Genomic DNA, 27,515 nt, shown 5'->3' with positions numbered 1-27,515 from the left:
GTGAAATCTATAAAGAATGTACTAGGGTTCATGTATCTGTGAGTGCCAGGACATACATGAAAGTATATTGCTGTACTTACATTCGCAGGATTATACAATATTTACACTCTTCTATGTTGTTCATAGTATACTTTTTTTTAAAATAAATTATCTATGTGTTGTAAACTATAAATGTGAGGGAGAGGGGGTTAGGAGAATGAAAAGAAACATCAAAATGACTCACATTAATATGTCACTTTGAAAAAGAAGTTTGGGTGGCGATAGGAAAAACATTCTTGAGTCTGCTTAACTATGGTAGTACCATTTAACTATCCCTATCCTGTGATCATGATACCTATGTTTAGAGGAGGGATATTTTCTTCAAACAGACAAATCTCAATTTTTCTTGTCTTGCTCAACTATAGCATGTGGGGTGGGACAATGTCACATAATTCTGACGGCTGAAGGCATGAGTTAATATTTCTCCAGCAATCTAAAGGCAGGCAAGTGAGGGTGGAACAACACAGAGAAAATGGGCCAACATGCCCAAAGTTCACTATCTGTACATGACAATTTTACTGTTTGAACAGTGGAAAATACAGGCTTGCACTCGGTATACAACATTCTCAAGATACCCTTCCCTCATTCCCCCCCAATCCTTCTGTAGGGAGCTTAACTTATCCAGGCAGTAATGTCTTTTCTTAGAAAGGGTAGTGAATTGAAATCAATTTGAATCAAGAAGTTCAAAGTTTCCTAAACTGGACTAATTGGAAACACTAAGGTTGCTCAGCCTTCCAAATGTCATCACCTATGTACTTTATTTATAAGTTAAGACATAACTGGAGACAGTACTGTGTCAGTGTGCCTTTCACTGTTTATCACACAGGAGTCTGAAAGCAGCCAGTCTGTGGCAATGAAATTATAAAAGGACAAAGGACTCCTGCCCCACTGTTGTCAGGGAAGGGACATAAGTTCTCTGACTCAAACCTTGGAGGCCTTTCATGGGCCAAGAACCTAGCAGTCATTTTTCTGTTCAGGCAAAAGATTGTGTCAGCTAGTACTGTGCAGCGGAAAGGCAATGAGGTCTTTAGGCACAGGGTGGCATATTCATTCCACACCTTGGTGATAGTGTTGTATCTGAAGACACTGACCCCCAAATCACGGTGAATGTCAAATCTGTAGAGAAAGCTGCGGACTGCCACCATATCACTGGAGCGCTTCCGGCTGGTGTTGTAGGGGCACTCCTCCCACAGGTCCTTGAGAGGGATATATCTGAAAAGGCGGTAGAAAAGATTACCACCAGAGATGTAAATGTCACCATTGCAATTGGCAGCTTCATGAGCTACTGCAAAGGACCCCTTAGGCAAAGAGGCCCTGAAAGTCCATTTGTCAAAGTGTGGGTCATATCTTTCTACTGTGTACAAGCATTCACCACCAATGGCATAGAGGTAGCCATCCACTGGAACAAGCTTCAGCTGAGATCTAGCCTGATTCATAGGTGCCAACTGGCTCCAGATCTCAGTGAGAGGGTTGTAACAGAAGACCTTGTTGGAGCATTTTGCATTGAGGCCTTGTCCTTGAATTCCACCAGCCAGGAACAAATAGTTGTGCATTGAGCAGACACCACAACCTTTCAAGTTGGCTTCTTCAGGAACTGGAGTCAGTGGATGCCAAGAATTCTCCTGCAAGTGAAAGATATATAACCAAGGTTTCTGCTCAGAACCAATGGTAAGGGAAGGAGAAGGCAGATTGTTTCCTAATGAGCAGCTCTGACTTTGACTATTGCTTCTCATTCCATAGATGTTCTGCAATGTCACGGTACCTAGCACCTTATTTCCCCTCATTCTTAACTGAAGGATCTGGTCTCGTTCACCTCCACTGAGTTGTCTATACAGGCTGAGATCTCTCAGGACCTGAAGGTAGTTGTCACTCATGACAGCATAAGCTGCAGCCTGTAGGTCAACTGCACCATGCTTTTTGGCAAATCTAAGAAGTTCCAGACAGTTGTCCAAGGTCAGCTGTAGCTTCATAGCATCTACTATGTCTTGCAGAGACTCTGGGATATGGATGAAACTACCTTTGGATACAAACTCTACCAGGTTCCCCTGACCCCTAGGGTGCTGAGAGTAATGCTCTGTCAATAAGCATATCATACTTTGTGCTTTACTCCTCTGGTTTATTTTTTCCCTGGGTGCTCCAGACAAAATATCTTCACAGCTCCTCGTTACAAGTGTTGGCTTTGATTTATGATCAGAGATGGAATTCACCTGAAACCTTAACTGTTGTTGTTCAGCAATCTCAGACATGCTTCTCTTTCTCTGCAGGAGATGTCTCCCTGACATTACCTTGGATTGGTCTTGGATATCACAAGTTGGTAAAGAAGCAGAAGAGAGACTGAGGACATGTTGACTCCTAGGCTCTTTTACCTCTTCAGTCATTGTTTGGTTTCCAGGCAGTACAGCTGAAGTCCTTTCTCCGCAAATGTTTGAAGAACTTTGATTTGTGGTTTTATCAGGCAGCAGATCATTATGGAAAGAATCATCTACTTGAGATTCTTTATTTCTGTTTTCAGAAGAGATCTGCATGGATGCTGATGGTGTTTCAGAAAGCTTCCTTGTCAAATGTTGGCAGGTATTTACTTTCTGCTCTGCAGATGGCATGACGATAATGTTTTCTGTCTCCCATGTTTTATTCAAACTCAGAAACCTTGCTGCTGCTTTCTGAGGGGTCCTGTTGGGTTTATGTAATTCATCCTGAAACAGGGAAGCAATACCAGCAAAACCAGTATCCGTGTGTTTTATTTCCAAGTTAGTTGTGGATCCATTATTGTTGTTAACCAAGTTAATTTCCCAGTTAGACCCCAGAGCACAGTCACTATGCCTCAAATCTTCAGTCTCACAGGCATCAGCAAGATCTGCCTTGTCTGTCGTGTGATATGGATGCTCTTGCTCTTGGTCTTTGCTTGCTCTCTTGGTAACCTTTGTGGGGCTTAGGATAGTCATGCAACCTGCTTCATTTGACGTTTTCCTGTGTTTGGTAGATTCATGCTGGCTACCTTGTTTGTCTTCCGAACAGTAGTCTTGAAATTGATTGTCTAGCTGTAAAGGTGGATGATCGTGATCACAATCCCTTTCTTCTTCATTCACATCTTGAAGAAAGCTGTCTGTTGTTGTATTGTATGGTTGAATCTCTGAGCTGCTCCACCCAAACTCTAAACTTTGAGGCATGAAAAGAGAGTTGGGTTTAGAATGTTTGGTCTGCGACATGTTATTTTTTTGGAAGATGCAGTTTTCTTCATTAACATCATCTTTATTTTGGTCATTATTTGCAATTGTAAGCTCACCACTTTGTTGTTGAAATGTCACTTGGCAACTGTTAACCATACCATTATTGGGTTCTACAGCACAATCCATCTGTTTCTGGATGACATCTTGCTCCTGGAATGTTCTATCATCTTCTTGACTGTACGTTCCCAAGGATGACCAGCTTCTGGTTTCTGTTATTGGGGTAACATTTTTGCTGCTATATCCTGATTCACTGGTTTCAGGAACTTGTATGGCACTGCTGTCAGGGTAGCTCATGGCATTGATTGCAGAGACCCTTTCCTCCTCTGTTTCTTTTTCTGGAATGCTGTTCAGTGAAATTTCTTGGTTGCTTTGCCAGATTGTTTTTTTCTTAGCCCACTGATATTTCTCTTTCAGTTCTGGAATATCCTCGGCACAGTAGCGCCTATTATGATTCCAGGTGTGTGAGTAGGAGGGCTGGTACGTTGTATCCTTCTGATAAACTGAGTTTTCAGTTTCAAGAGACATTGTCTTAGCACTGATGTTCACTTCATCACAGTAAAGGCATGGAAGGTCTGCATAATTACTGTGTAAGAAATCTGCATTTTCTTTTACAAATAAATGCTGTCCTCCATCAGGTTCCATGGATGAGATCACTTGCTCTCTTCTCCATTCTCGACAGTTTTTATTAACACGACACAGTAAGTCTTCTGTTGGTGGGCAACAGTCTGGAGTGATGCTGACTTTTATACTTTGAGATTGAGCACTGATTAAGGATGATAGCTGGAAGTTCCCATTATCATCCTGAGATGGATTCGTGTTTTCTATAGAATATTTAGCCATTCTCTGGCTATCTTTGTTCTTAGTTGAATTATCAGGCTTGGACTGGGCTCTTTCCTGCTCTTGAATTTGTTTCTTTTTGTTCAGATATACAGCTGAACCACTATCATCATTTCCTAGTTCAACCCCACTACTTGCTGCGGTGGTGAGATTCTCTTCATTGAGTGAAGATGCTGCCACACTGATGTTCTCCCTTTCATGGAGACCTGGTACTCTCTCTGGATTTTTGTTCTGGGCTGTAGACTTGGTTTCAGAACTGCTGGAATAACTATGGCTATCCTGTGTGCTTCTCTCCAGGGAATGAATTTTCATGATTTGTTGCCTATCCTTGCTGCTTTCTCCATAAGAGAAAATTTCTTCATCACGACACTTACGTGGCTTGCTCAGGCACTGACCAAATGGATCACTTTGACTTTGTTTGTGGTTTCCGTGGTCATCTGTGACACAGCTTGAAACATTGCTATCCTTGCCATTCTGTAAACAGGCAGAGATGCTTGTCATAGTAAAACTGGCCTCTTTTTCACTCGCAGATGTAAAGCAATACATTTTCTCCACTCCACAGTCACCTGTTCCTTCTAGGCATGTCTCGAAATTACTTTCTTGTGTTTTGCTTTGCTCAGTTTGTAAGAGCTGAGTGGCGTCATCCTGTGGAAAAGGTAGCAGGTGAGCTTTGAGTTTCTTTGTATCATCTTTACTACTGTGGGGATTTACAAAGAGCTTCTCATTGCCTCTCTCTCTCCTCCCCCCAAGGGATGCTGCAACACCCTCAGAGATATAATGTGTGCTCCAGTTGCCTAGAGCTCCAGCATCTAAGCCTGTATCGTCTTCTCTGATGCTGTCTGATCTCAAGTAGGGTCGGTTTTCAGGACTGGTTTTAAAGTTGCAGCTTTCCAGTTCTTCTTGAGCATGATACTGAACTTCATTATTGTTTATGCCCCAGGTTTGTCTCAGTGGCCATGGGAGGATAGAATCCCTGTGCAGCCCAAGGTCATCTGACTTACCTATTGACACAGTCTCTTGTTTTGGAAAGAGTGTGGAGGGAGTATTTGCTGAGTAGATGGCTTTCTGTGGATCCCTGTCTTGGGCTGGCTTGGTATCTGCCCTGTATCCCGAGCTTCTCTTATCGGGAGCTATATTCCAGTCATGTGTGACGTCCTGCATTTGGCAACCATCACACACAAAGTTAACCTTTAATACATTTGTATTTCCACAACTGTTGCAGCTTTTTACTCTTTCTCTCTGTTTGTTACTGACCTTTGAGATTGGTGCTTCTGGGCTGCTGGGTCTTTCCCGTTGACCTGGAAGACTACTGGAATGTTCTTGTTGATCATCCTGGCATCCTTTCCTCACAAGATTTGTCGGCATCTCTTCGGACTCAGATCCTCCCCTTGGCTTCTTTCTCTGGTTAAAGAACAACCACCTGAGGGCCACTGTTGTGGCTGCCAGCGCAACCAGTGTTAGCACCACCTGAGCTGACCCAGGAACCTCCAGTCCCTCACCCCTAGCCTTCCCGTTCATGGTTGTCTCCTCCTTCTTGGAAGTTGCTGTTACACAGGCATAAAGGATAGTGTGGACTTGTAGTTGGTCACAGCTCATAGAATCTATAAAGGAAAGGTAGCAATCCACTTTTCTTTACAATCCCATGTCAGTTCTAGGAGCCAAAACGTCTTACCCTGCAGTCTTCCATAGAGTTCTCAAAGACTGACCCCGCAATAATGTTGGTTCATTCCCTGGAACAGTACTCGACAGGGACAACTCAGACACCTGTCAGGCAAATGATCCCAGCTACATGCTAAGCTCTCTCTCCAGCGCTCTCTCTCTCTCTCTTTCCTGTAACACAGGTAAGAGCTTCTGGCAACCAGCCAGTCCAGCAGTAGCCATAAAAAGCAAACAATTTAAGGTGGATCTATGGCATGGTGCTCTTTTCCTCGGTATGGGGATGGGTGAGAGGGAAGAGTCTTCCATCTAATACTGTATGCATTATATTTTGTATGTTGCCACAGATGTGGATTTCTTTATGATTGAAGAAGTGAGAGTGGAAATGCTACAAAGAAAAGCTGGAATTACCGGGGAAATTCAGTGGGATCCCTCAGTGAGAAAGCAAAAATAATAAACAGAGACGTGGGAACTGCTGACGGGAGACAGAAGACTAAATCATAAGGTGCTACTTTTTAAAAAAAATAAAGATGTTTTTGGATTGCGCCCCACTCATTCTCTGCGTCTATTAGTAGTTACCATATTTGGCAAAAGTCACGTAAAGGTAGGCTGTAATAGATTTTAGTGGAATAGCTCCCAAAGATGCTGGCTCTGAGCTTTCCAGGAGGGTGGTGGAGTACCCAGTTCGTATATAACAGAAGATGATATGAAAAAGTGATGATATACACATACACACCAGTTCAAAGTAAAACTCTTCATTAACTTGTAAGCAGGAATTACCTGTACCCTTTTTTAAAAACTTTGTTTGCCTAAGTGTTGAGTGCAGTGCATCACCTCATCAGTTATGATTTCTTGTAGATCACCTTAAGCAGGTGTCCTGGTAGCAGCAGCTGACTGGTTCATTTGCTAGCTTAGTGCACACCTATGCAAGTGATACAGGCAGAGGGATGTACCTGCTGTTTCTCCACCCCCTTCCTTTGTTAAGTTATCTTGTTTATCACCTGCCTGAAGCCTTCCCTTCCTCCCCTTGAAGGAGACAGAAGACAGGCTAGGACACTATACAGTTCCTTCTGAGCAGATAAGTTTTCTGAATAATGCATGAGAAAGGGACAGGCAGGGGAAGGGTGATAAACAGTATCCTATCACTTCCATAGTGGAGGAGTAGCCTAGTGGTTAGTGCAGTGGACTTTGATCCTGGGGAACGGAGTTCCATTCCCACTGCAGCTCCTTGTGACTCTGGGCCCTGGTACAAAATAAGTACCTGAATGTATGTAAACCGCTTTGAATGTAGTTGCAAAAACCTCAGAAAGGCAGTATATCAAGTCTCATTTCCCCTCCCCTTCCCACACGATATGACTGAAAGTTCTATAAGCAAAAAGACTGTCCAGAAGTGGTAGTTTTTACTGCATGTGTTGGGATTCTGCATTTCAACTTTGATGTTTTGAAGGACCATAATCAGACATTGTGAATGTGTATTGTGTGTGTCTCGGGTGTTTCCTCTGGCTGCTTTCAGTTCTTTCCATCTATTGTATGATAATAAAAGAGAGAAAGACAATGGCACATACATAAACTCCCCAAAACACATTGGTTTCCTTTCCCTGCTCATTTTTTTTATTATCATCATTATTCCCAGATAGGACGGAGCTTCCTGTGGCTTTGCTAGTTCTTCTCTGCCTAACAGTAATTTCCGTACACAGCAACGCTATACAAGCACATGGATGGTCTCATGGCATAAAGCGCTGGCCCAGCTGAGCCCCATGCCATGTCACAAAGGACATCTGGAGCAGGATTTGGCAAACAAAGACAAATATCTCACGTTGGATGTTCAGCAGCAGATTAAAGCAGCAAAAATTGTGATTGATTTCATCCCATCAAGCAGATGGATGGTGGTGAATGTGTAGCTGAGGGGAGACACAGGAGGATGTTTATTCCCTATTTCTTCCCTGCTTAAACGTTGTTTTTTTTTTTTTCAGGAGCACTCCCCTAGTTTCTCCTCCCTGCAGATCTGTAGGGGAAAAGAATTCAGGGTTCCTGCTCTCAATCCAGTGTTTCTCTAAGCAGTTAGCTGACAGATAGCTGGCTGGTTTCATTTTTATCATGTTTTCTGATCTCTGAAGATCGCTAGATGTTTTCTGATCTCTGAAGATTGCTAGATGTTTTCAGTTGTTCTTTCATTGACTGGAAGACACCTGCAGGAAATTTATAAATAAAGACCAGAATTGTAAGTTGGCACCTGGTAACTGCATTCAGAGAAATGTCTCACCTCTGAAACTGGTAGGCTTAGGGGATGGGTGCAGGGATATAAACATTTTTACCTCTAGGACTACCTGCTCACCTGATGGATGGTGGAGGTGCCCAGAGGAGCTGGGAGTTATGTGGCCATGGTCTGCTCATTGGCTGGTTTGCTACTCTCAGCTGGGTTTTCCGTCACCTTGACCTGAAAAGTGAGTGGTTTGCAAGATCATTTTGGTGCAACTCTAGGCAGATGTGTTTTTTTTTAATATACTCCAATTAAGAGCATCTCATCCTATCTTTCTACCTGGTTCTCATCAAGAAGCTATCAAGCACAGCCCCTCTCTACCTTCCTTACTACTACTACTACTGCTGCTACTTATCATTTCTATAGTGCTACTAGACCTATGCAGCGCTGTACACCGAACATGTAAGTACATAAGTAATGCCACACTGGGAAAAGACCAAGGGTCCATCGAGCCCAGCATCCTGTCCATGACAGCGGCCAATCCAGGCCAAGGGCACCTGGTGAGCTTCCCAAACGTACAAACATTCTATACATGATCATCCTGGCCATGCAGAATGTGCAAACCAACATTCCATTGCAACAAATCTAAAATTCATGACTTGTAGGAGATCCAGCTCATAGCAGCTCTGGAGATTGGTTCTTCCCTACTGAAACCTTCGATGGAGGTGTCATTTTGTATATAGGCAGTTCTAAGGACAAACTCAATGTGCAGGGGAAACATAAACATACAAACACTCTCCCAGCAACTAAATAATACTCAACACATGTCACCAATGCACACAAAGTTATAAAACAATTTTCAACACATTTTTTAATTTTTTGTTGTGGATCCTCAGAAGCTTGGCTAGCTGGGTGCATGTCAGTTTTTCAAATGCACACGATGCCCTTTCATCATTTGATGCAAATTTTCAGGAATTATTTATATAATAAGCTACTTAGCTTTCAAGCTGACAAACTCGGAGTCTCTACCAACATGGCCAGGCTTCGATAACTTTCTTTAAAGAAAGAAGTACATGTTATTGTTAGAGATTTAAAAATGTACATTGTTTTGTCTTCTAGCAGACCTCTACCCTAATGAAGTTATCGAAACCTGTCAATGTTGGCAGAGGCTCCGAGGTTAACAGCTCAAAAGCTAAGTAGGGAGAGTGTATGATTTTGTATATAGCACCATTACCTCTTTGTCATCTTGTGGTTGGGTACTTGGAGCATTTGGCCGACGTCGGTAGTTATATGGACGTCGGTAGCCACGGCGCTGTGAAGGCTGGTCACGAACAATGGCCTCATTCTGGATGTCCTTGTTCTCCCCCTCTCCGGCAACTACAGCGGACCTGGAACGAGGAGGGCCCCTACAGCGGAGCGTTGAGGGAGAGATAAAGGATCAGAGATTGGAAAGGAAAGAGAGAGAGAGAGAGAGCACAGTTAATGTATACATTTTACATCACATCTCATGGTCACAAGATAAACAATGAAGTTTGTTTTGCTTAACCTCTCCTTTTCTCCCCACTTTCTTTAATCCTTCTTTTTTGAGTAACTGCCACTTGTTACAGAAAGATTAAGCAATGAACCATAAAATTAAATGCAATACATCTTAAAATACAATATTTAAAATGAGCCCAAACTAATTTAAATTGATAAAGGATAAATGAGCTGTATCACCTGCCCAGATAGCCTAATATATATAGATTTGCTCTTCCAATACCCCCTCCACCCAGGCATATTCAAGGAAGAAGACGGCTTCTCTTATAAAACAGAAATATATTAAAATAGTAAAACAGCAAATAAATAAATAAAACAAGCCTACAAATTTGTAATATGTGGCTCTGGCTAAACCCACGTGGTCTTAGTGGATACACACTCAGTCCCACCTCATGACTTTACTTGGCCCAGCAGACGTCCGAGGCCCTGTGCTGCTCACTTTCAGTACATAGGAATGGTTACTGAAGGGTTACATGGTTCAGGTACTAAAGTAATTTCTATACAGTACAGGGAAATTCAAACTTGCTAAATTAATATACAATCCCTCTAAGAAGTTTGAAAATATCAAAATCAGTTTGCGGGTGTTTTTTTTAGGAGTATATTTAAAAATTCCAACACAGGAATCAATATATCTAAATTACTCAAATAGGAACCTCAAATCTCCAAATAGGGAAATACTTATGTATTAGAATCTATCCCTATAATATATGGAGTCCGTTACTATCATAGGTTCCAATCAGGAGGAAAAGGGAAAAAAACATCAACCGTAAAAACTCATCATAGATGAGAAAACCGGATGAATGTGAAAAACCCCCTTCCCCCTGATAATCCCCCAATTACAAACACCACACTCCAAACTGAGAAATGTAAACACCAACTAGTACCTGAAACTCTGTCACCATTCCCTCATTAACAAAGTATAGGTCAACCTTAATGTACTAAAGTGCCATGAAAAAGTAGAAAGGGAGAATGTAAGAAGAGTGAGACAGGGAAAGAGATACCTGCGATAACGCCCACGATATGCAGGAGGCTGGCGATCTGACTGCTTGGCTTGAGTGTCCTCTGTGACACCTTCCTTGATGTCATCTTCTCCACCCTGGAAAATCAGTAGAAAATGGAGAATGGAGCGAGAGACTGTTGCAGTTCCACTGTCTGGAAATATTTAGTGCATGAGCTGAATAGTTAAAAAATTGCTGGATCTAGTTCCCAGACAATGGCAAGCCGCTTTCTCTTCCTACACCTCTGTTAACACTTGAATTCATGCAATGACAATTTATCCTCAGGTCGGAGTGGTCAGAGAAGTAGACTCTTTTCTGGGTCCCTCTAAGTTCTTCACCCCACTCCAGCTCACCCTGCTGTCATGCATTTCCTTCTCAACAAAAGTTAAATTTAACCTTTGATGGAAAGGGCTCCTGACACATGGATCTACTAAAAATAAATTGGCTGGCAATTTTTTATTTTTGCTCAGATGACCTTCTAGGACCAGGATACAGATCTTGGCAGGGTGCCCCCCCCCCCCCCCCCCCAAACTTCACTAAACCTCCTCCTTTTGCAAGCTCAGATTTAGATCAGAAGCTTTTTGTGGCAGCACATTTCAATGATACAACTGCATAAGTCACAACAAAATTAAAAGTATGTTGAAAAGAAAAAGAGAGCTAGAAATAAGACCAATAGACAACTGTAGAGTAGAGCCAAGTTGGTATTTTAAGGTGCATAGGATGACATTACTACTTTAAGAGGGAAGGAAATGTATAATGTCAACCTCATATTCATATGACTTTATCTGTGCATTGATGTTGAGTCTCAGTTCACGCCTTGTGTGCAGGAAGTGATCGTACAGGCCTTATACCCCTTCCTTGTTTTCATTGCTAGAAAACTGGGCCTCTTTCCCTGCACCTGGCTCTGTTCTCCTTAGCATGGCACTAGCAGAAACAAAGATGCAGAGAATTACAAATGGAAGGGATAAACGGTCCAATGGGTATGAGAACGTGGAGCGTACAGAGAACAAGAATGAAGATACAGGAAGAGGATGGATAAAGGGGAAAGAAATTAAGCGTGTTGGAAAAAAAGAAATTGGAAATGAGAAAGAATTAAGGGAGAACCTCATTCTTGTTCAGTAACAGTAAATTTTTCGATAACGAAGAGAGTGTAAAATTGAAGTGTAGACCACCAGAGGGTTCTCCAGTAAAACTTCTGCTCTCAACCAAAAGCAGAATGAAACACCATTATAGGGTATCAGCCTTTCAGTGGCCTGCTCCTGAGGACAATATACTTACACTACGAGGCACTCCACGCCGGCGACCATAATATCCACGCCGATAGCGACGGCGATCAGCAGCATAGCGGCTTCCCTGCACATGTGCTCCCTCCGGACCAGTCACATTGGCTGCCTCAGCACCCTAAATGAGAAGGAAAAGAAAATGAGAGAGTGTCAGGAGAAAAGTATTGATACTACATTACTCAGAGATAAAGAAACTCGCTTAACAGAACTGAAGATCGTAGGGAAGGGTGAAGAGATACAGAGTATCTAACACCCTAGATGAACCTTCAGATGTGTGCCCTCACCACCCGACCCTTAACCCCTCTCACATCTAACATCTCTCCTTCTCTATTTCCCTCCCTCCATCTCTCCCCTTCACTATTCCCTGTGATATCCAGCATGTCTTTCCTTCCCTATTCCCCCCCCTACAGTGTCCAGCATCTGTTTCCTCCTCTATTCCTCTCCCCCCCACCATGGTGTCCAGCATCTTTCCCCTATCCCCCTCCTCCCTGTGGTACCAGTGTCTCCTCATCCTCTCTCTAAGGTGTTCAGTGGCATCTCTTCTCTACTGTACTCCTCCGTGGTGGCACTGGCATGTCAGCTTGCCGAAACGACATTCATCATGCTCATAATGGGGCCTTGAGCTTCTGTGCTTGCTAAAGGCCTGCTGGATCCTGCCCTTTATGCAACAGGACATTTAGAGGGGATGAGAACCATTGGACCTTGAACTTGCACAGATGCTCAAGGCCCTTCGTCAGGCACAATGAATGTTGCGTTACTAAACTGACTGATATACCGGTGTTGCCACAGAGGTAGTAAAGAAGGGAAGGGAAACCACTGAACACCATCAGAGAAAGATGAGGATATGGTGAACATAGACACGATTGCTACAACTGTGCCGTTCCCCCCCCCCCCCCTCCAAAAAAACACAAAACTGTGCCACCCTAGGCGGATACCTAGGGGCCTGTTTACTAAGCAGCACAAAGGGCGCATTCGTGTTTTTAGCACACGTTAAAAATGCTAGTACAGCTTAGTAAACAGGGCCCCCGGTGTACCTAGTGGTTTGGCCAATCCTGTCCATCAGCTCTAGCACTGAAGCCTCAAGTTGGGTGCAGGAATCAGAGTCCATCACCTCTAGCAGTGGAGGTGTTAGAATGGGCACAGGGATGGGCTGAAGACCCCGTTGTCCCATCCCCTCTGACATCACTTCCTGTTGCAATATGGGGCAGGACACCAAGGCCTTCAGCGCCACAGGAACATGAAAGCTCCATGGTGCTTAATACTATTTTTAAATCTGCTGTTGCTGCACTACAAGAGAGGTATGAAAGGGAAATGCACTGGGCTGTGGGGAAGGAAGGAGATTTTTTATTTAATAATGTTAAAAAGTGCAAAATGTTAAGTTTTAGGACCATGCCGGACAGATTTCTATGGTCTCTGCCATGAAAATGGCAAGGACAACAAATCAACACGTCCACGGCCTTCTCGTTCTCTCACCTTTTCTCCTGCCACGACATCAAACTCCACTGTCTCACCGTCACCCACACTGCGCAGGTACTTGCGAGGATTATTCTTTGTAATTGCAGTCTAGCAATAGAGAAAATGAGAAAAACCTTGAATCTAGCTAGGCCGTGCTTTTTTGCACAAACTGATGCAGAACAAAAATGTCAGGATACATTTTGCACGTTTTGCTCTTGTTGCATTTTTTTTCCCTTTAGGATTTTAGCCTTCCTTCCATAATTGTAGGAAAGTAAAATTGTTCATTTCATTTGTTCCACCCTGAAGACACACTTCCTCTAAATCCCTGAAGAAAGCTCTTGTACAATAAGTAAAGTAAATTGTAATAACCAGAAGGGTAGCTCTCAGAGTACAGAACCTGTTCCCAGCAGAATGCATTAGTTTGCCCCAAACATAGACTAGTACCCAAGGTAAATCAGAAGATCTGGCCTATCCCAGGCGAGGAATTCAGGTGCAGTATTCTAAGATTCCCCAGAAGCCTAGCCGTCAATCTTCTGGGGGGGGGGGGGGGGGGAGTTCAGATGAGGCTCAGTTTCCCTGGGTCACTAAGCAATCCCTGCTAGAACCCAAAGAGAGGCTGGAAGAGGGCGGGACACCTAAATGCACCATGGGAAAAAGCCTTCCCACAGTTATCAATGCAGCAGCCTGGAGGTATTTTCCTTGAGCAGCTGGAGGAAAGTATGGAAGTTGTGGAGAAATGGGAGCTGTGTCCTGAGGAGATCATGGAAGTTACCGCCTAGTGGATTTAAAGTTCTGTGATTTTGGATTGCATCTTACTACTGTGTAACAACCAGTCCTGTGGGTGGTTGCCAGGTGAGAAAGTTTAAATTCCATGCAAGTTGGTGGAGGGCTGCAGTACCCTTCTCCACCACCGCCAACTCCAGGCTCCACCCTTTCTGCCTCGCCTCACCCTATGCTTGGAATAAACTTCCTGAGCCCTTATGCCAAGCCCCCTCCCTACCCATCTTCAAATCCTTGCTCAAAGCCCACCTCTTCAATGTTGCTTTCGGCACCTAACCTTTATACCTTTCAGGAAATCTAGACTGCCCCAATTTGACTGACTGTACATTTGTCCTTTAGATTGTAAGCTCCTTTGAGCAGGGACTGTCCTTCTATGTTAAATTGTACAGCGCTGCGTAACCCTAGTAGCGCTTTAGAAATGTCAAGTAGTAGTAGTAGTAGTACATAATGGAAAAGAGTCATGGCCAGGACTTTATTGAGAAGTGGATTTGTTTTGCTGACAAGGCCAGAATACAACTCTAGGACACAAAGGAGTAATTTAGGCTTTTGGCCCTTGGGGACTGTGAACTGGGCCAGACAAAAGCAGCACACCTTGTTTGTACTGTGAATCTGCCTCAAACAGTGGGAACGTTACCAAGGATTTGTTTAATGGATCAATTAGTTCTTGGGAGACACTATATTAAATGCTTATAACTTTTGAATCTCATGTCCTGAATTAGAGGACTTTTGTTTTTGAACTCATAATTAACTTCTAGAGTTCTTATCTTGAAAGAAGAAAACGCTGGACTGAATTGTTATTAGGGATTAAACTGTGGAGAAAAAAAGCATCTCTTTTTGGATCTCCAGAACTGCAGACATCCTTAGCAACATGATAAAATTCAATCCATCAACTCCCCCGTCTCCCCAAGTGGATACACTTTCAGAATTATTGTGAGGAAGGCACATAACTCAATGGCGTTTTTTCAAAGTCTTTAATAAATATTGATTAAAAATCATACATAAAACCCAACATGGTCATGTTTCAGTATAAACCTGTCATCGGGCTTTATGCTTTCCTTAGAAACAGAGAAAAAAATATAGGCAAATGAAGGCTGACAAAGACCATATGGCCTATCCAATTGCCTATCTATGCCACTGACTATCCCTTCCTCTCCCTTAGAGATCCTATGTACTTGTCCCAAGCTCTTTTTGAACTCAGAGATTGTTTTCGTCTCCACCTCTTCCACCAGGAGGCCGTTCCATGAATTCACCACCCTTTCCTTGAAGATGTATTACTTCTGAGTACCTTTATCCTATGCCCCCTCATTCCAGAGCTTCCTTTCAATTGAAAGAGACTCGCCTCTTGTGCATTTATGCCACATAGGTATTTAAACATCTCTATCATATCTCCCCTCTCCCACCTTTCTTCCAAAGCATACACATTGAGATCTTTAAGTCTGTCCCCATATGCATTTTGACAAAGACCACTGACCATTTTAGTAGTCACCCTCTGGACCAACTATCATGTTTATATCTTTTTGAAGTGTGGTCTCCTGAATTGGTACATGAGGTCTCACCATACAGATCTAGTGCTCTCCCTCAATACAACTCTCTGATCACCCAGTCAAAGAAATTAATCAGCTTTGTTTGACAAGACCTGTCCCTAGTGAAACCATGTTGCCTCAGGTCCTGTAATCCATTGTATTCCAGAAACTTCATTATTCTGTGTTAAAAGCATTGCCTTTTGTCTGTTCTGGTGATTGTTGATCCCTGCAGACAACAACCTTCTTTCTCATCTGTTTCAGAATTGTCTACATTTTAACCTGCAAGCTCTGTGTCCTTTTACCGCATTTCCTAAAGTCTGTCCCTAAAGCAGACATATGGTTATACTCAAATATATTTGACGGCTATATAAAGATTTGTATGAGAGACTTCTAAAACTGGATGGAAGCGGATAAACATGAGGGCAGAGGGTTATACCACATCAGAAGGAAATTTACTAAGAGAAGCAAAAGTCCAATCTGAGATGACAGGGGCGAAGTGGCAGGCATTTACAGATGAACCAATTTTTGACCCAGGAGCTTTCGAGGACCAGAGTCTACTTCATCAGATGCACACTTGACTCATGTAATAACAATTATAATATCAGCATGCAAAGACGAGAGTATAAAGAGAAGAATCAGGGACTGTTTCCAGTGCTGGCTGAATGCAATCTATGAAACTTATTTAGTATCAGCATGAGGTACAAAAGAGTCATATATGCCAAAACTGGAAAGCAAGGCTGTCAAGGGTCTAAATCTGAAATGACTGGTCAGCTGTCTAGAGGTGGGATATCCCCAGGGTGCACACATCACATTATTTTCATCCCATGTGACTGATAATTTTAGTTCTTAGTTCATGTCTCAGATTACAGGACTGCAGTTGGTGCTATTTTGAAATCGAAGGGTCATTCTGTGGTGATGATGTGGTTGAGGGGAATTGGAGAGAGTGTGCAGTGATGAGAGCCCTTTTTGCAGCTGTTTCTCTGCAACAGGTGATGGCCAGAGAGTAGTGGGAGGGTCAGGGGAACAGAACGTACTGAATTGCTCACAAAACAAAAAGATAGAGAAGAGAGGTACAAGAGGCAGAGATATGGGTTTTATATTAAGGCATGTTGAGTGTGGATGTAGGTAGGGAGAAGAAGAATGGAACAAGAGACCTAGATTTGCAGTATCCTGCAAGGGCTGAGACCATAGGGTTGGACCCTGGTTTTGTTTCAACATTCAAAGCCTTCAGGGAGTTTATTAATTTGGAAAAACAGGACTTACCTCAGGCCTGTCTTATGATCTACAATGGGGTGATGACTCTAGCAGATAGGTAGAAATAAAGCACATACTTTACTATGTATTATGGGGAATGGAGCTTGGTAGTTTATTCTTGTAATGTCTGTGCAGAAAAACAAGGGTTAATTAAGAATGAAAGGAAAATTTATTGTAGGGGATGGAGAACGGGCTTAGGTTTGGATACACAAGTAAATTAAGAAGGATGGACAGTGAATGAGAATAGGCTAAATGGAGGTTACAATGAAAAATGAAGGAAGGCTATAATGGAGAATGATGGACACAGGTTGTGGTGGATACTGCATGGAATGGATGATGGAGGAAGGCAATGGGAGAGGTTAGAATAAACCATGGACACAGGTTGAGTTGACCAATAGAAGAAAGTTAGAATAAACGATGAAGGAAGTATATAATGAAAGAGAATAGAGATGAACAGGGGTTGGGTGGTGAATAGAATGGATGAGGGCCATAGGTTGAGTTGGGTGGTGAATGGAAGTTAGAAAGGATAATGGAGAAAGGCTGACAGAGATTAGAATGGATAGGAAACAGGTTGGATGGTGGATAGAGAATATAATGGATAACTGAAGGACGTTATAGTGGAGGTAAAAATTCACGATGAGCAGAAATAACGAATGCATGGCTGTTTGCATAGACAAATGCTGAGGTGAGCAACAAATAGAGGCTAAGAGAGAGAGAGAGAGAGAGATGATTGGATGGATGAAAGTGATGCTAGATGGTTGTCTCAGGATGGAAGTGTCCACAGGACATCCAATCATCTTTCACTCACCTGATGTACAAACACATCTTCCTTGGTGTCATTCCTAGAGAAAGTAAGAGAGACAAGGGTGAGAAGAAAGGGAGAGGCAGGACCCTGAAGACAACTGTGTGAAAAATGTTTTAAAAAATCCTAAAATCCTAATAAGCAAATATTTAATGTTTTGGAGAGAAAAAAAGAGAAACAATGAGATAGAAAAAGACAGGGAATGAGAGACAATGAAAGAGACTAAGACAGAGCTGGTACAACTGCAGAAACCACATCAGGACCACTGGTGCCCATTTCTGACCCAACAGAGTGGCTTGCCCACCTTTACTCAAGACGTCAGGAAGAAGGGAGTGTATGGGGTGGGGGGAGGGGTTGACTATAGGATACAGTAAGATAGAGGGCTGACTGCAGAAACACAGCTGCATGTTTAGATTTCATCCAGGTTTTCACTTTCACTGCTTCCAAGTTTTGCATAGACAGGAAGAGAGAAGGGGATGCGTATTGAGGATTCTGTCCTGCTTATTAGATTGTTGAAGAGAGGCCTTTTTTAAAAATTTATTTCACTTTTAATTACAGAAATATATAGAGAAATCAAAAAAATACACACATGAAACATCATAAACAATTACTCTAGTCCACAGCAAGGGATTACCATGCCCATTTAGAACAAAACTAATCACATAATTGGTAAGTAAAGCCAAATGTAACTCTTGGACAGATAGGCTTTTAAAAATGATTTAAGAACAGGTGTAGCTACCTTTTAATGGCCCTTTGGCTTATCCATGGGTCTCCTTTCTTATCTTTTGTTAAAAATGTAAAAAAAATGTACTTTACTTTAAAATCTCCATCCCTAAGTTTATTGTTCAGCTGTCTGTGCTTTATTCAGGGTTTACTTTGCTCCAATGACAAGCAGTACAGAAGAGCCCTTGATGTTGTGTTCCATATCAGGGAAGTATCCGAATGTAACTCGCCTTGAGCTACAACTGAAAAAAGGTGTGAGCCAAATCCAAACAAAATAAACAGGTGTTTTCAAACAAACTGTATACTCCTAATATGCCCTCTGGAATGAGATACAGAACAAAGTGAGGAGGGCTTTAATACTTTTGTTTTCAAAACAACATGTTCTCACAATCCCAGTGTGTGACGTGGTCCAAATCTGAGAACAGGCAACATAGGCTGTTGTGGGCATTTTACACTCTTGCAGCTGAATGAAATGGGGGAGGAAGGGGGTAAGGTGAGGGACTTGACTATGTAATCTTCTAAGTAACTGTACAAACAAGCTAACGATGTGGAGGTTGTAAAGTTGACTGTAGCACATGTTATTTTGTTAAAAACAGGATAAAGACTAATTCCAAAAGAAAGAAACAGGAGCTGTTGCTGGGGAGCAAGTTTCTGCAGTACAGCAAAGGTAAGGAGAGAGATGATGGAAGTTGGGAGATGCCCCCTACGGTGATTTCAGGAGGGAGATCACTGATCCCTTCCCTGGCACTCTGGGCAGATGCCCTCAAGGTTAGGCTTTTGTTGGCAGTGTGTTGAAGGAAGATTAGTTAATAAACATCTACCAGTGACAGAAGACCTACCGGTTTATAAAGCCGTAGCCATTTCGCACATTGAACCATTTCACCGTGCCCTGGACTTTAGATGCTGAAAATGAATAAAAAGAAAAATTCAGAAGGATGGAGCAACCCCTTGTCACCCCACAGGCTTGGTTCAGTTTATTTTGTTGTCAAATCTATTTATTAAAAGAACAGTACGGCTCCAAAAGGGATAAGTAACTCAAACGGCACCAAGAGCTTGATTTCTAAGCCCCCTTCCACCCCCACCCCAGGTCCAAAAATTACAACAGTCCAATTATGTGGAAACAGTGCTCCGTCAAACCCTTCTTTCCTCTGCTAGGTGCATGTGATTCAGAATCACGCTTCTTGCTGTCTGCGTGAGTGATTGTAAGTATGGATCCCATATAGAGAATTCTGCTCTCTTTATTTTAATTGAATACAGAAAAAGGTGTGAGCTAAATCCATATAAATAATAATAATAGTTCATATTTCACCTGTATTTGATATAACACCCATCAATATATATCATCGAAGTGGTTCACACATGAAATAAGCATTAGACAGGGAGGAAGAGAAATAAGGGAGCAACAATATCACCAATAAAATCTAAGAGAAGCATTAATTACAAATTTAAGAATAGAACTAAGACACAAAGGAGGGAACGTGAAGAGGAATACACGCAGTCAAAACACAAACTAGTCTGAGAACTCTCTCACTAAAATTTGCAACATTCAATGCTGAACTACCAGAATTTGGAAAAGAGAGTTTTCCAGTGGAAAATAAAGTGGTACAAATTGACGAGTCATCTAAGACTTTCTCAAAAGAAACAACTGTTATGAGAGATAATATAGCAATTTATTTATTTATTGCATTTGTATCCCACATATTTGTAGTCTCAATGTGGCTTACAGAGTTTTGATATGACATTGTCATTCCAGAATATCAGATACAGTTAGTCGTGTGAAGAGATTAAGTAGGGAAGAAAGAGGAAGTGATTGGGCGGGTGATTGTAGAAGCGGATTTTCATAGCTGGTTGGGTTTGGCAAGTGGATCAGTGAAGCTATTGGTTCTCGTTGTAGGCCATGTTGAAGAAGTATGTCTTCAGAGATTTTCGAAAGCTTGAATATTTGGAGAATGCAGTCTGTCAACGGACTTTACGCTTTAGAAATTTTCCAAGGTATCCTCTTTTGCTCCAACTCTAACTTTGCAAAGGTATTTTTTTAGAAATATTAACAATTCTGGATCGTTCTTGTCCTCTGATATCAAGAGCATATAATATTCCACTTTTTATTAGAAGAGAAGAGGGACTTCCAGTGGCTTCTGACACCTCGTTTGGGTCTCCTTTTACAATGCGGCGCTACCGATTAGCGTGCGCTGAATGTGAACAATGTTTTGAACGTCACCTAGCTTATTGAAACAGAGAATGGGGTGGCTTCTCCAGGAAACCAGACAGAGACTGGGTTTTAAAACTCTACTTTCACAATCAACAAGCTTTTTCTTTGAATTGTAAAGTCCAGCTGGTCGATATTGAAAATGATTTAACCAGCCAGAAATGGCCGCCGACTGGTTCAATCGCTAGTTTGGGACTATCCACTAATTTTTAGTGGCACTTAACCGGTTAGCACCTTAGTCAAAACGGGCTATTTTGAGGGTGTTCTGGGCAGAGTCAGCAGTTGGCCAGCTAAGTGCCAATATTCAGCATTTAACTGGACAGGGTAACCGCATATCTTTATGTGGAAACCCACGGCCACTTAAGTTCTGAACATTAACTTAATATTCAGTTAGCCAGTTCCGCATAAACTGGATATTCAATGTCAAAGCCTAGACATGGCCTGGCATTGAATATCTGGGAATACCAGCAGTGGTGGTCAGCAAAGCGCTCGCCGCTGTTGGCTCAATATTGACCCCCAGGTGTTTCAAGACCTACATTGAAGCGACGTCACCTATTTCTTCTATCGAGATCCCATGTAATCCAGCTGGGTGGTCTATTTCGGTTAAATTATCCTTGTAAATGAGTAATAAAATACTAAACTGTGAAATAAATATTTTTTATGACCCAGCTCAGCTGACAGTCATCTTGGTTTCCAGGGGCAGCGATTCAACTCCTATAGCTCTGGATCCACCGGGTACATCCACTCCATAGAAGTTTATCTTGATTTCTTTGCTTGGGTTCAATGTGGCTTACATCAAACTTGTAAAGCAAATTGCAATAACAGAACTATAATGAAAATACAAAACAATACGATTTCCTGTATTCAAAGTTACCTGATATATTTCCTTGTCCCCCCTATTTTTTTTTCTGAACTGGTTATGTGGAAGAAGTGAACACATTACTATTTCCTTGTTTTGTCTTATTGATATTCTTCCCTTTTCTGTTAGAGGATGTTTAATCTTGGATTGTAAGTGTGTAATAAGATAAAAATAAATTTTGTAAAAATGGAGGAACAGATCGCTTCTTGCTACTGCTCCAACCTTGCTGAGTTTCTTGCCCAGGCACCTTATGCTAGACCAGATACCTGCTCTAAAGCCAGGTTTTTAGTCCAGATTTCAAAGGCTGAGTAGCTGAGGTATCCTCTCATTTAAGCTGGAATGGAGTTCCAGAGATAAAGTGCCCCATAATTGAATACCAAGTAATGGGTGGATTCTAGTGGGAAGAGGATGGCTAACAGGTAAAGCAGTGAAGATCTTAGGCCATAGCAGAAAACAGAAAACCAAGAGATGTGTCACTGATACGATTTCTTTGTTTTTCAGATTTTTGTGGATGTTTTTACTTGGTTTCAGCTACTCTTCTATCCCTACTTGTTAGTGGCTTTGTTGCTTTTTTTCTGTTGATTTGTAAATTTTGTTCACCGCCTGCTGCTGTATCAAATCACATAATCAATAAAAGTCAAAATTCAGATTTGTCAGTGTAAACCTGAAGGTGATGGAGAGTCAATGCAGCTCTTCAAGAAGGGCTGCAAGCATTATAAAGAGGTTTGGCATGAGATGAGAAGCCACTTTAATACTTCTGCTGAAGCACCAGAGAAACGTGCTTTGCTGTTAAGATCCAAACGTGCCCTCGAGTCAAATCAACTCCTGGTTGGCACCCAATGAAGGACCCTCTTCTGGTTTTCTTGGTATTGCTTTCTCCGAAGGCAATGGAGGATTAAGTGACTTGCCCAAGGAGCTGCTGTGGGATTTGAATCTGGACCTTCCAGACCCAGCCTGATGCTCTACTCAAAGCCGCATGGCAATACCGACACAACCTATTCAAAGCGAATGGACTGCATCAGCATTACCGTGCCAGCAGCTGCTAGTATGGCTTTGTAAACAGCGAAGTTACTTCTCTGCTCCCACATTGCTGTATTTATTTATTTTCATATTTGTATCCCGCCTTAATCCAAAGCAGGTAACAATTAAAACATGCATAAAATCTTATTAGTCAACTGTATTAAGGAGTAAGGTGAATAATAATGCCTGAAGGTCTTTCTTATCTCTGGTCATGAAGATTCCATACAGCAGAGTGAAGTAAGATGGGTTGTTTTATTCCCAGGATATGTTATAAGCTTATTTGTTTCAGTTCATACTATTTGTCCTTTAGATTGTAAGCTCCTTTGAGCAGGGACCGTCCTTCTATGTTAAATTGTACAGCGCTGCGTAACCCTAGTAGCGCTTTAGAAATGTTAAGTAGTAGTAGTATTTTATTTAATGCACACTAAATAGTGTACGCTATTTTGTAACACTGCTCAATAAAATCCAATGAACTGCAACAAAACCACGTACCTGCACATCCCTAAAACATGTCTGTAAGATATTTCAACACACTTTCCCAGTTTCACAGACCTGAGAAGAGCGTGGGTTGAAATACACAAGTCCACACCCTGGACTTTATCCCTGAATTGCCTCTTAGTTTTTCTTGGGAAATGCAAGCCAGCAGGCACGAGTCTGAACTATTCTTCGGGTCAGAAACGTCTAAGATTATTAGGCTGTACCATGTCACATGGGGCAGACAGATTCAGTGCTGGTTTTACCCCAGTATTTGCATGGATTTGTACTTGTGAATTGCATAGGGAAATTGATGAGAGAATCGGAACCACAAGTCCATACAAGCCATGGAGTAAAACCAGAACTGACTTAGCCTGTTTTTTTCTGACCCGGAGCCAGGAGGCAAGCCTGTGCAGGTATACAGAAAGGTCTCAACAGAGTACACTTTGCTTGTTACCTAGCTGTTGTAGCCAAACCCCATACCTTTATGTACATCTAACACTCAGCCTGCCATCTGAGCAACTATACTACTCAAAGCGGAAGTCTCAAAGCTGGGCAGGTGACAATATTCTGGCTTCTGGTACTACTTCTGATTATTTATATAATGATACAAGACAGACACACAGAAGAGACACAACCCTACTTCACGGAGTTTACAATCTAGTCAAAGCATAAACAAGACGTGAAAGAGAAACTTTTCATTATGGAAATAAATAATCAGGTATAGCCAGGCTATAAGTTTTAAATGCAGCCTGAAGAAGAAGAGGAAGGAAGGAGTGGGGATAGAGACAAGGTTGTGAAGGGGTTATGGCAGGGCCCAACTGTGGGCTGTGAGTGGTGCGGCCGAACAGGGCACAAAGAAGGTTCTGCCAAACTTGCTCATTGTCTCCTCTTCTTATCTACAGCACAGAGGGTGAGGTGGGGACATAGGGTGTGATTCCAGCTTGGTACAGTACTGGGTTATGGATAGAAACATGCTGGTAGGTTTGAGAGGAAGTTCCCCAGGATCAAAGTCCACTGCACTAACCACTAGGCTACTCCTTTTGATATGCAAGTTTCTGCTCACAGTGCGTTAGGGTTAAGTGACTTGCCCAGAGTCACAAGGAATCGAACTCAGTTCCCCAGGATCAAGGTCCACTGCACTAACCACTAAGCTACTCCTTTTGATAAGCAAGTTTCTGCTCACAGTGCGATAGGTGCGAGTGCTCCACACAAGTGCTGACATGGCAATTGGCGCGTTTCCCACTCTTCTCCTGCAGGCACACTTTGCCAGTTGGATTTTCAGGATACCCACAGTGAATATGCTTGAGATATATTTGCATGCCAAGAGCACATATACACATCTTCTTTATATCCCATCAATTAAGCTCCGTCATTTATCTGAAGCATACAGTTGTGCATTTTCTATAATTGGTGCTATGGAATGGAACAAGTTGTTGAAGGAGTTCGTGACGGTGTTCAGGAAAAAGTTAAAGGCATTTTTGCTTAGTGAGGCCTTTTCTTTATAAATCTTCCAGTGGCCAATACGGGTCTAACGAAGTAACTAGGAGGCTTAAGCTTGTGTATTTGGTAGGGGTTAACTTGCTTAAAACACAAAGAAAACAATGAATGTACCATCATCATGTTTATGATTCAAGCAGGCCAGTTTTGCTGCAATCTGCTTTCAACATTGGATAGAGCGGACTATAAATATGGCAGTGGACCTTAACATGTGTAGTATTAGACAAAATCAACATTCAACGCTCTAGAAATTGGTACAGATTTGGTAAGGGGTTTCCACCAAAGCAAAAATACGATGTCTTTTTTGGGTTCCCTACTTCTGCTATGTTCCCTCTAAGCTGTGCACATGCAGGTGTGGGACACCATCTTAGCTTTTTAAGCACACCTGCTTCCCATGGTGTACAGGCCGCCACCACTCCTCCCATCCATCACACATCTGGTTCCCCAAGCTGCAGCAGCTGCCATAAAGGAGAGGCTTGAGCCTGTGCTTGCATTGAAAACTCTGCTGCCTCCCACCCCCTCACAAACAGGAAACCTGCATGAGGGGCAGAACATAGCAGAGCCTTAGGTGCAGGCCAAGAGCCCCTCCAACCTCAACTTTGTTTTTAATGTTGTAATTTCAATCCATCTCCATGCCTTATACATATAAAGCCAGGCCCTAAACCAACTTATATAGCCAGAATTTATGTTCTACAGCCTGGCAATTGAACCCCCCCCCCCCCCCTCACATAAGTTGGCACCTGCTGCCAACAACCTAAGTGCTTTTGAATATTGGCCTTTGCATCTGGTTTCCTGTCCTTGACCCCCCACCTCCACCACCAGAAGTCCAGTTTTCAAGATATATGCAATAAATTTGGATGACGTTTGTTTAAGAATCAAGTTAATTTGAACATGTTGGTTACCCCTGCAACCCAAGTCTGGTAAGAGGTACTTCAAGGACTAGATTGGGGAGCCGCTGGTCCGACTCTGGACAAAACAAAATATAAACTAGAGTGACCAGATGGCTTTGAGTGACAAGGGGCCAGCAGAACCTTCCAGCTTTTACTCCTTTTGCCTCCATGGACTTGTCTTACAGAGATTGGAAATTACAGGTCCATGGGGACACTTTCAGCCCTGCAGTCGGTCCAAGATGACATGTCCTCATCTAACTGGCTCACAAATCCATCTACAACCACAATGATGTCTGCGAAGAATTTGACAGATGTGAAACTAGTTTTGAAAACCTCTCCGAATGAGAAAAGACAGAACCCATTTCTGCATCACACGCCCTCAAAATCATGTACTAAAGCTGTGCTGAACTTACGCAAAGCCTGGGCAACTTTATTGCATCGGCCTCCAACTCATTTGAGCCACCTTTTTAAACTCCTTCAATTATTTTACCGTTAATACAAGTCTGGGTACATAAAGAGACCTTTTGCTGCATCTGTGGGAGTTGGAGGAAGGGTGTATAATACAGATAAGGAAGAACCACGAGGTGAATCCATCTCCAGGGCTTGTGCTTAGTGAACAGAAAATTTAAACAGTTGGTTGTCACCTATCAGCTGCTCACTGACCTTCTGCAGAACCACTTCTCTGTCTTTCCTGTGCTCAAAACTAAGCATATCCTCAAAGCACATAGACTTACTTTGAAAATGAGCACCATAAGCTCTTCAGGGCAGATACACTGACGACACTGGACAGATAAAAGTCACTATAAAGCACAGAATAACCAGACCCAGCAGAGTGACACTGCCACTGAGTTAGTCACTAGCCGTGGAACATTAAAAGACCAGGTTACAGAGAGTTCGGAAATCACAGTGAAATGAAGACAACCCCCTTCTTCCCTCTTTGCAAAAATAGCGTGGACGCGGATCTGAAGGGAACAGGAGCTGGGAGTGAGAACAGCTGTTGAAACCTGTAAGAGTTGTCACTGCCAAGCTGGCAGCACATCAGGAGGAAAGGGCTTTTCTTACATTTCATGGTCACGTTGGTTCAAAAGCCTTTAGCACAAGTCACTAGACAGAGGCAATATCATAATTTGAAATGGGGATTGTTAAAGGTGCACAACATGTGTATTTAAACATTTACCAGAGGTATTGCATCCGCCTACTTTAGATAACTTTCACCTGATGAAAGGTTAGCGGTGGCAGCAGCCTGCCTCTCTCTTGTACCTATTCTGATTACTTTGCAAAGTTTCTTGTAACTGCTAAAGTATCGTACCAGTCTGTCCCTATTTTCCTTTGGACAAGAGTTTCAGGCTGGGTTATATCACTATCACTTACCAAGAACTTTCTTACTGGAGGGGGTGCCAGCAGAGATGGCACTGGAGGACTTCCCTTTGGCATCTTGGGGGGTAGCCGGTGCTGGAGCTGAAGGGGTAATCTTCTCTTCTCCCACCTCACTCATGGCTTGTCCCTTCTCCCTTCAGGTGAATGGTTGGAAAGTGGAAGGAGGGGGCAGTGGCCCGCTGATGGTACTTGAGGGAGGGGGGGGGTGGTTTGGTGGTCTCTTCTCACTTATTTTCTGGCTCCTCTCTGGATCTTACTGCCTTAAAATGGCTTCTGGGATGTTTATATACAGGCTGTGACAGGGCTGGATGCTCTCCTTCTTGCCTGCCTGCCAGTAAAGGAATTAACATTTAAAGGGCCAGCATACCATTCACAGTGCAAGGTCGTCCTCCTTCACCCTCGGGGATGGGAGAGGTTTTGAAACATAATGACTTACATAAAGCTTAAAAAAAATATAAAATTAATGTGTGGTGATCTTTTTATTTAATTAACTTTAATACATTTCTTGATATATCTTTCAGGAGCTAATAGTCTACCTGTGGTCAAAACAGGAGCAGGTCAGAGCAAACAACAAAAAAAATGTAATGAAAACTGCACTCTGCAGAGAACACCTCTTTCTTCAGGCCAGGACACACAAAACTGAGGGAAAGGGATTTAAAATATCCATCTAAAGCCATCCTCAAACTTCCTGAGACTGATAGAACTTTATAATATGCTCCTAAAGCCATCTCTAACACCTAGAAGTGTAATGATTGCAATGAATCATGTGTCTCTGAAGCTGAGATTTTCTCTGAGGAAGAGATTCTCTAGCTTGGTATTGGTAGGGATGGGCAGCCTGGATAGACCATAGGGGCTTTATCTGTTGTCATAGTCTGT

At 42.5% G+C, this 27,515-nt stretch overlaps 2 protein-coding genes and 1 long non-coding RNA gene across 3 annotated transcripts; 1 reads left to right on the top strand and 2 right to left on the bottom strand.

Annotated features, from left to right (window-relative positions):
• Window positions 1-520: 520 nt before the first annotated feature.
• On the bottom strand, window positions 521-11,429 carry LOC115458412. Its single transcript, XM_030188358.1, has 2 exons — window positions 11,419-11,429; window positions 521-6,649 (listed from the first exon to the last, which is right to left on the bottom strand). The coding sequence occupies exon 2, from the start codon at window positions 5,697-5,699 to the stop codon at window positions 858-860; it is 4,842 nt and encodes a 1,613-aa protein (XP_030044218.1). The 5' UTR covers window positions 5,700-6,649; window positions 11,419-11,429; the 3' UTR covers window positions 521-857.
• LOC115458414 lies at window positions 6,644-7,793 on the top strand. The gene is made up of 2 exons (XR_003940055.1): window positions 6,644-6,912; window positions 7,083-7,793. It is a non-coding gene; the product is annotated as an uncharacterized LOC115458414 (long non-coding RNA).
• On the bottom strand, window positions 7,348-26,903 carry YBX3 (Y-box binding protein 3). The gene is made up of 9 exons (XM_030188359.1): window positions 26,634-26,903; window positions 19,153-19,216; window positions 17,597-17,630; window positions 13,250-13,339; window positions 11,772-11,894; window positions 10,497-10,591; window positions 9,194-9,365; window positions 8,095-8,196; window positions 7,348-7,948 (listed from the first exon to the last, which is right to left on the bottom strand). The coding sequence occupies exons 1-8, from the start codon at window positions 26,755-26,757 to the stop codon at window positions 8,131-8,133; spliced, it is 768 nt and encodes a 255-aa protein (XP_030044219.1). The 5' UTR covers window positions 26,758-26,903; the 3' UTR covers window positions 7,348-7,948; window positions 8,095-8,130.
• Between the last annotated feature and the right edge of the window lie 612 nt (window positions 26,904-27,515).

The sequence above is a fragment of the Microcaecilia unicolor genome, chromosome 14, assembly GCF_901765095.1.
Source record: "Microcaecilia unicolor chromosome 14, aMicUni1.1, whole genome shotgun sequence".
In the NCBI taxonomy this organism is placed as follows: Eukaryota; Metazoa; Chordata; class Amphibia; order Gymnophiona; family Siphonopidae; genus Microcaecilia; species Microcaecilia unicolor.
The sequence above is the reverse complement of the archived record's forward strand: the minus strand, read 5'-3'. Positions and strand labels throughout refer to the sequence as shown.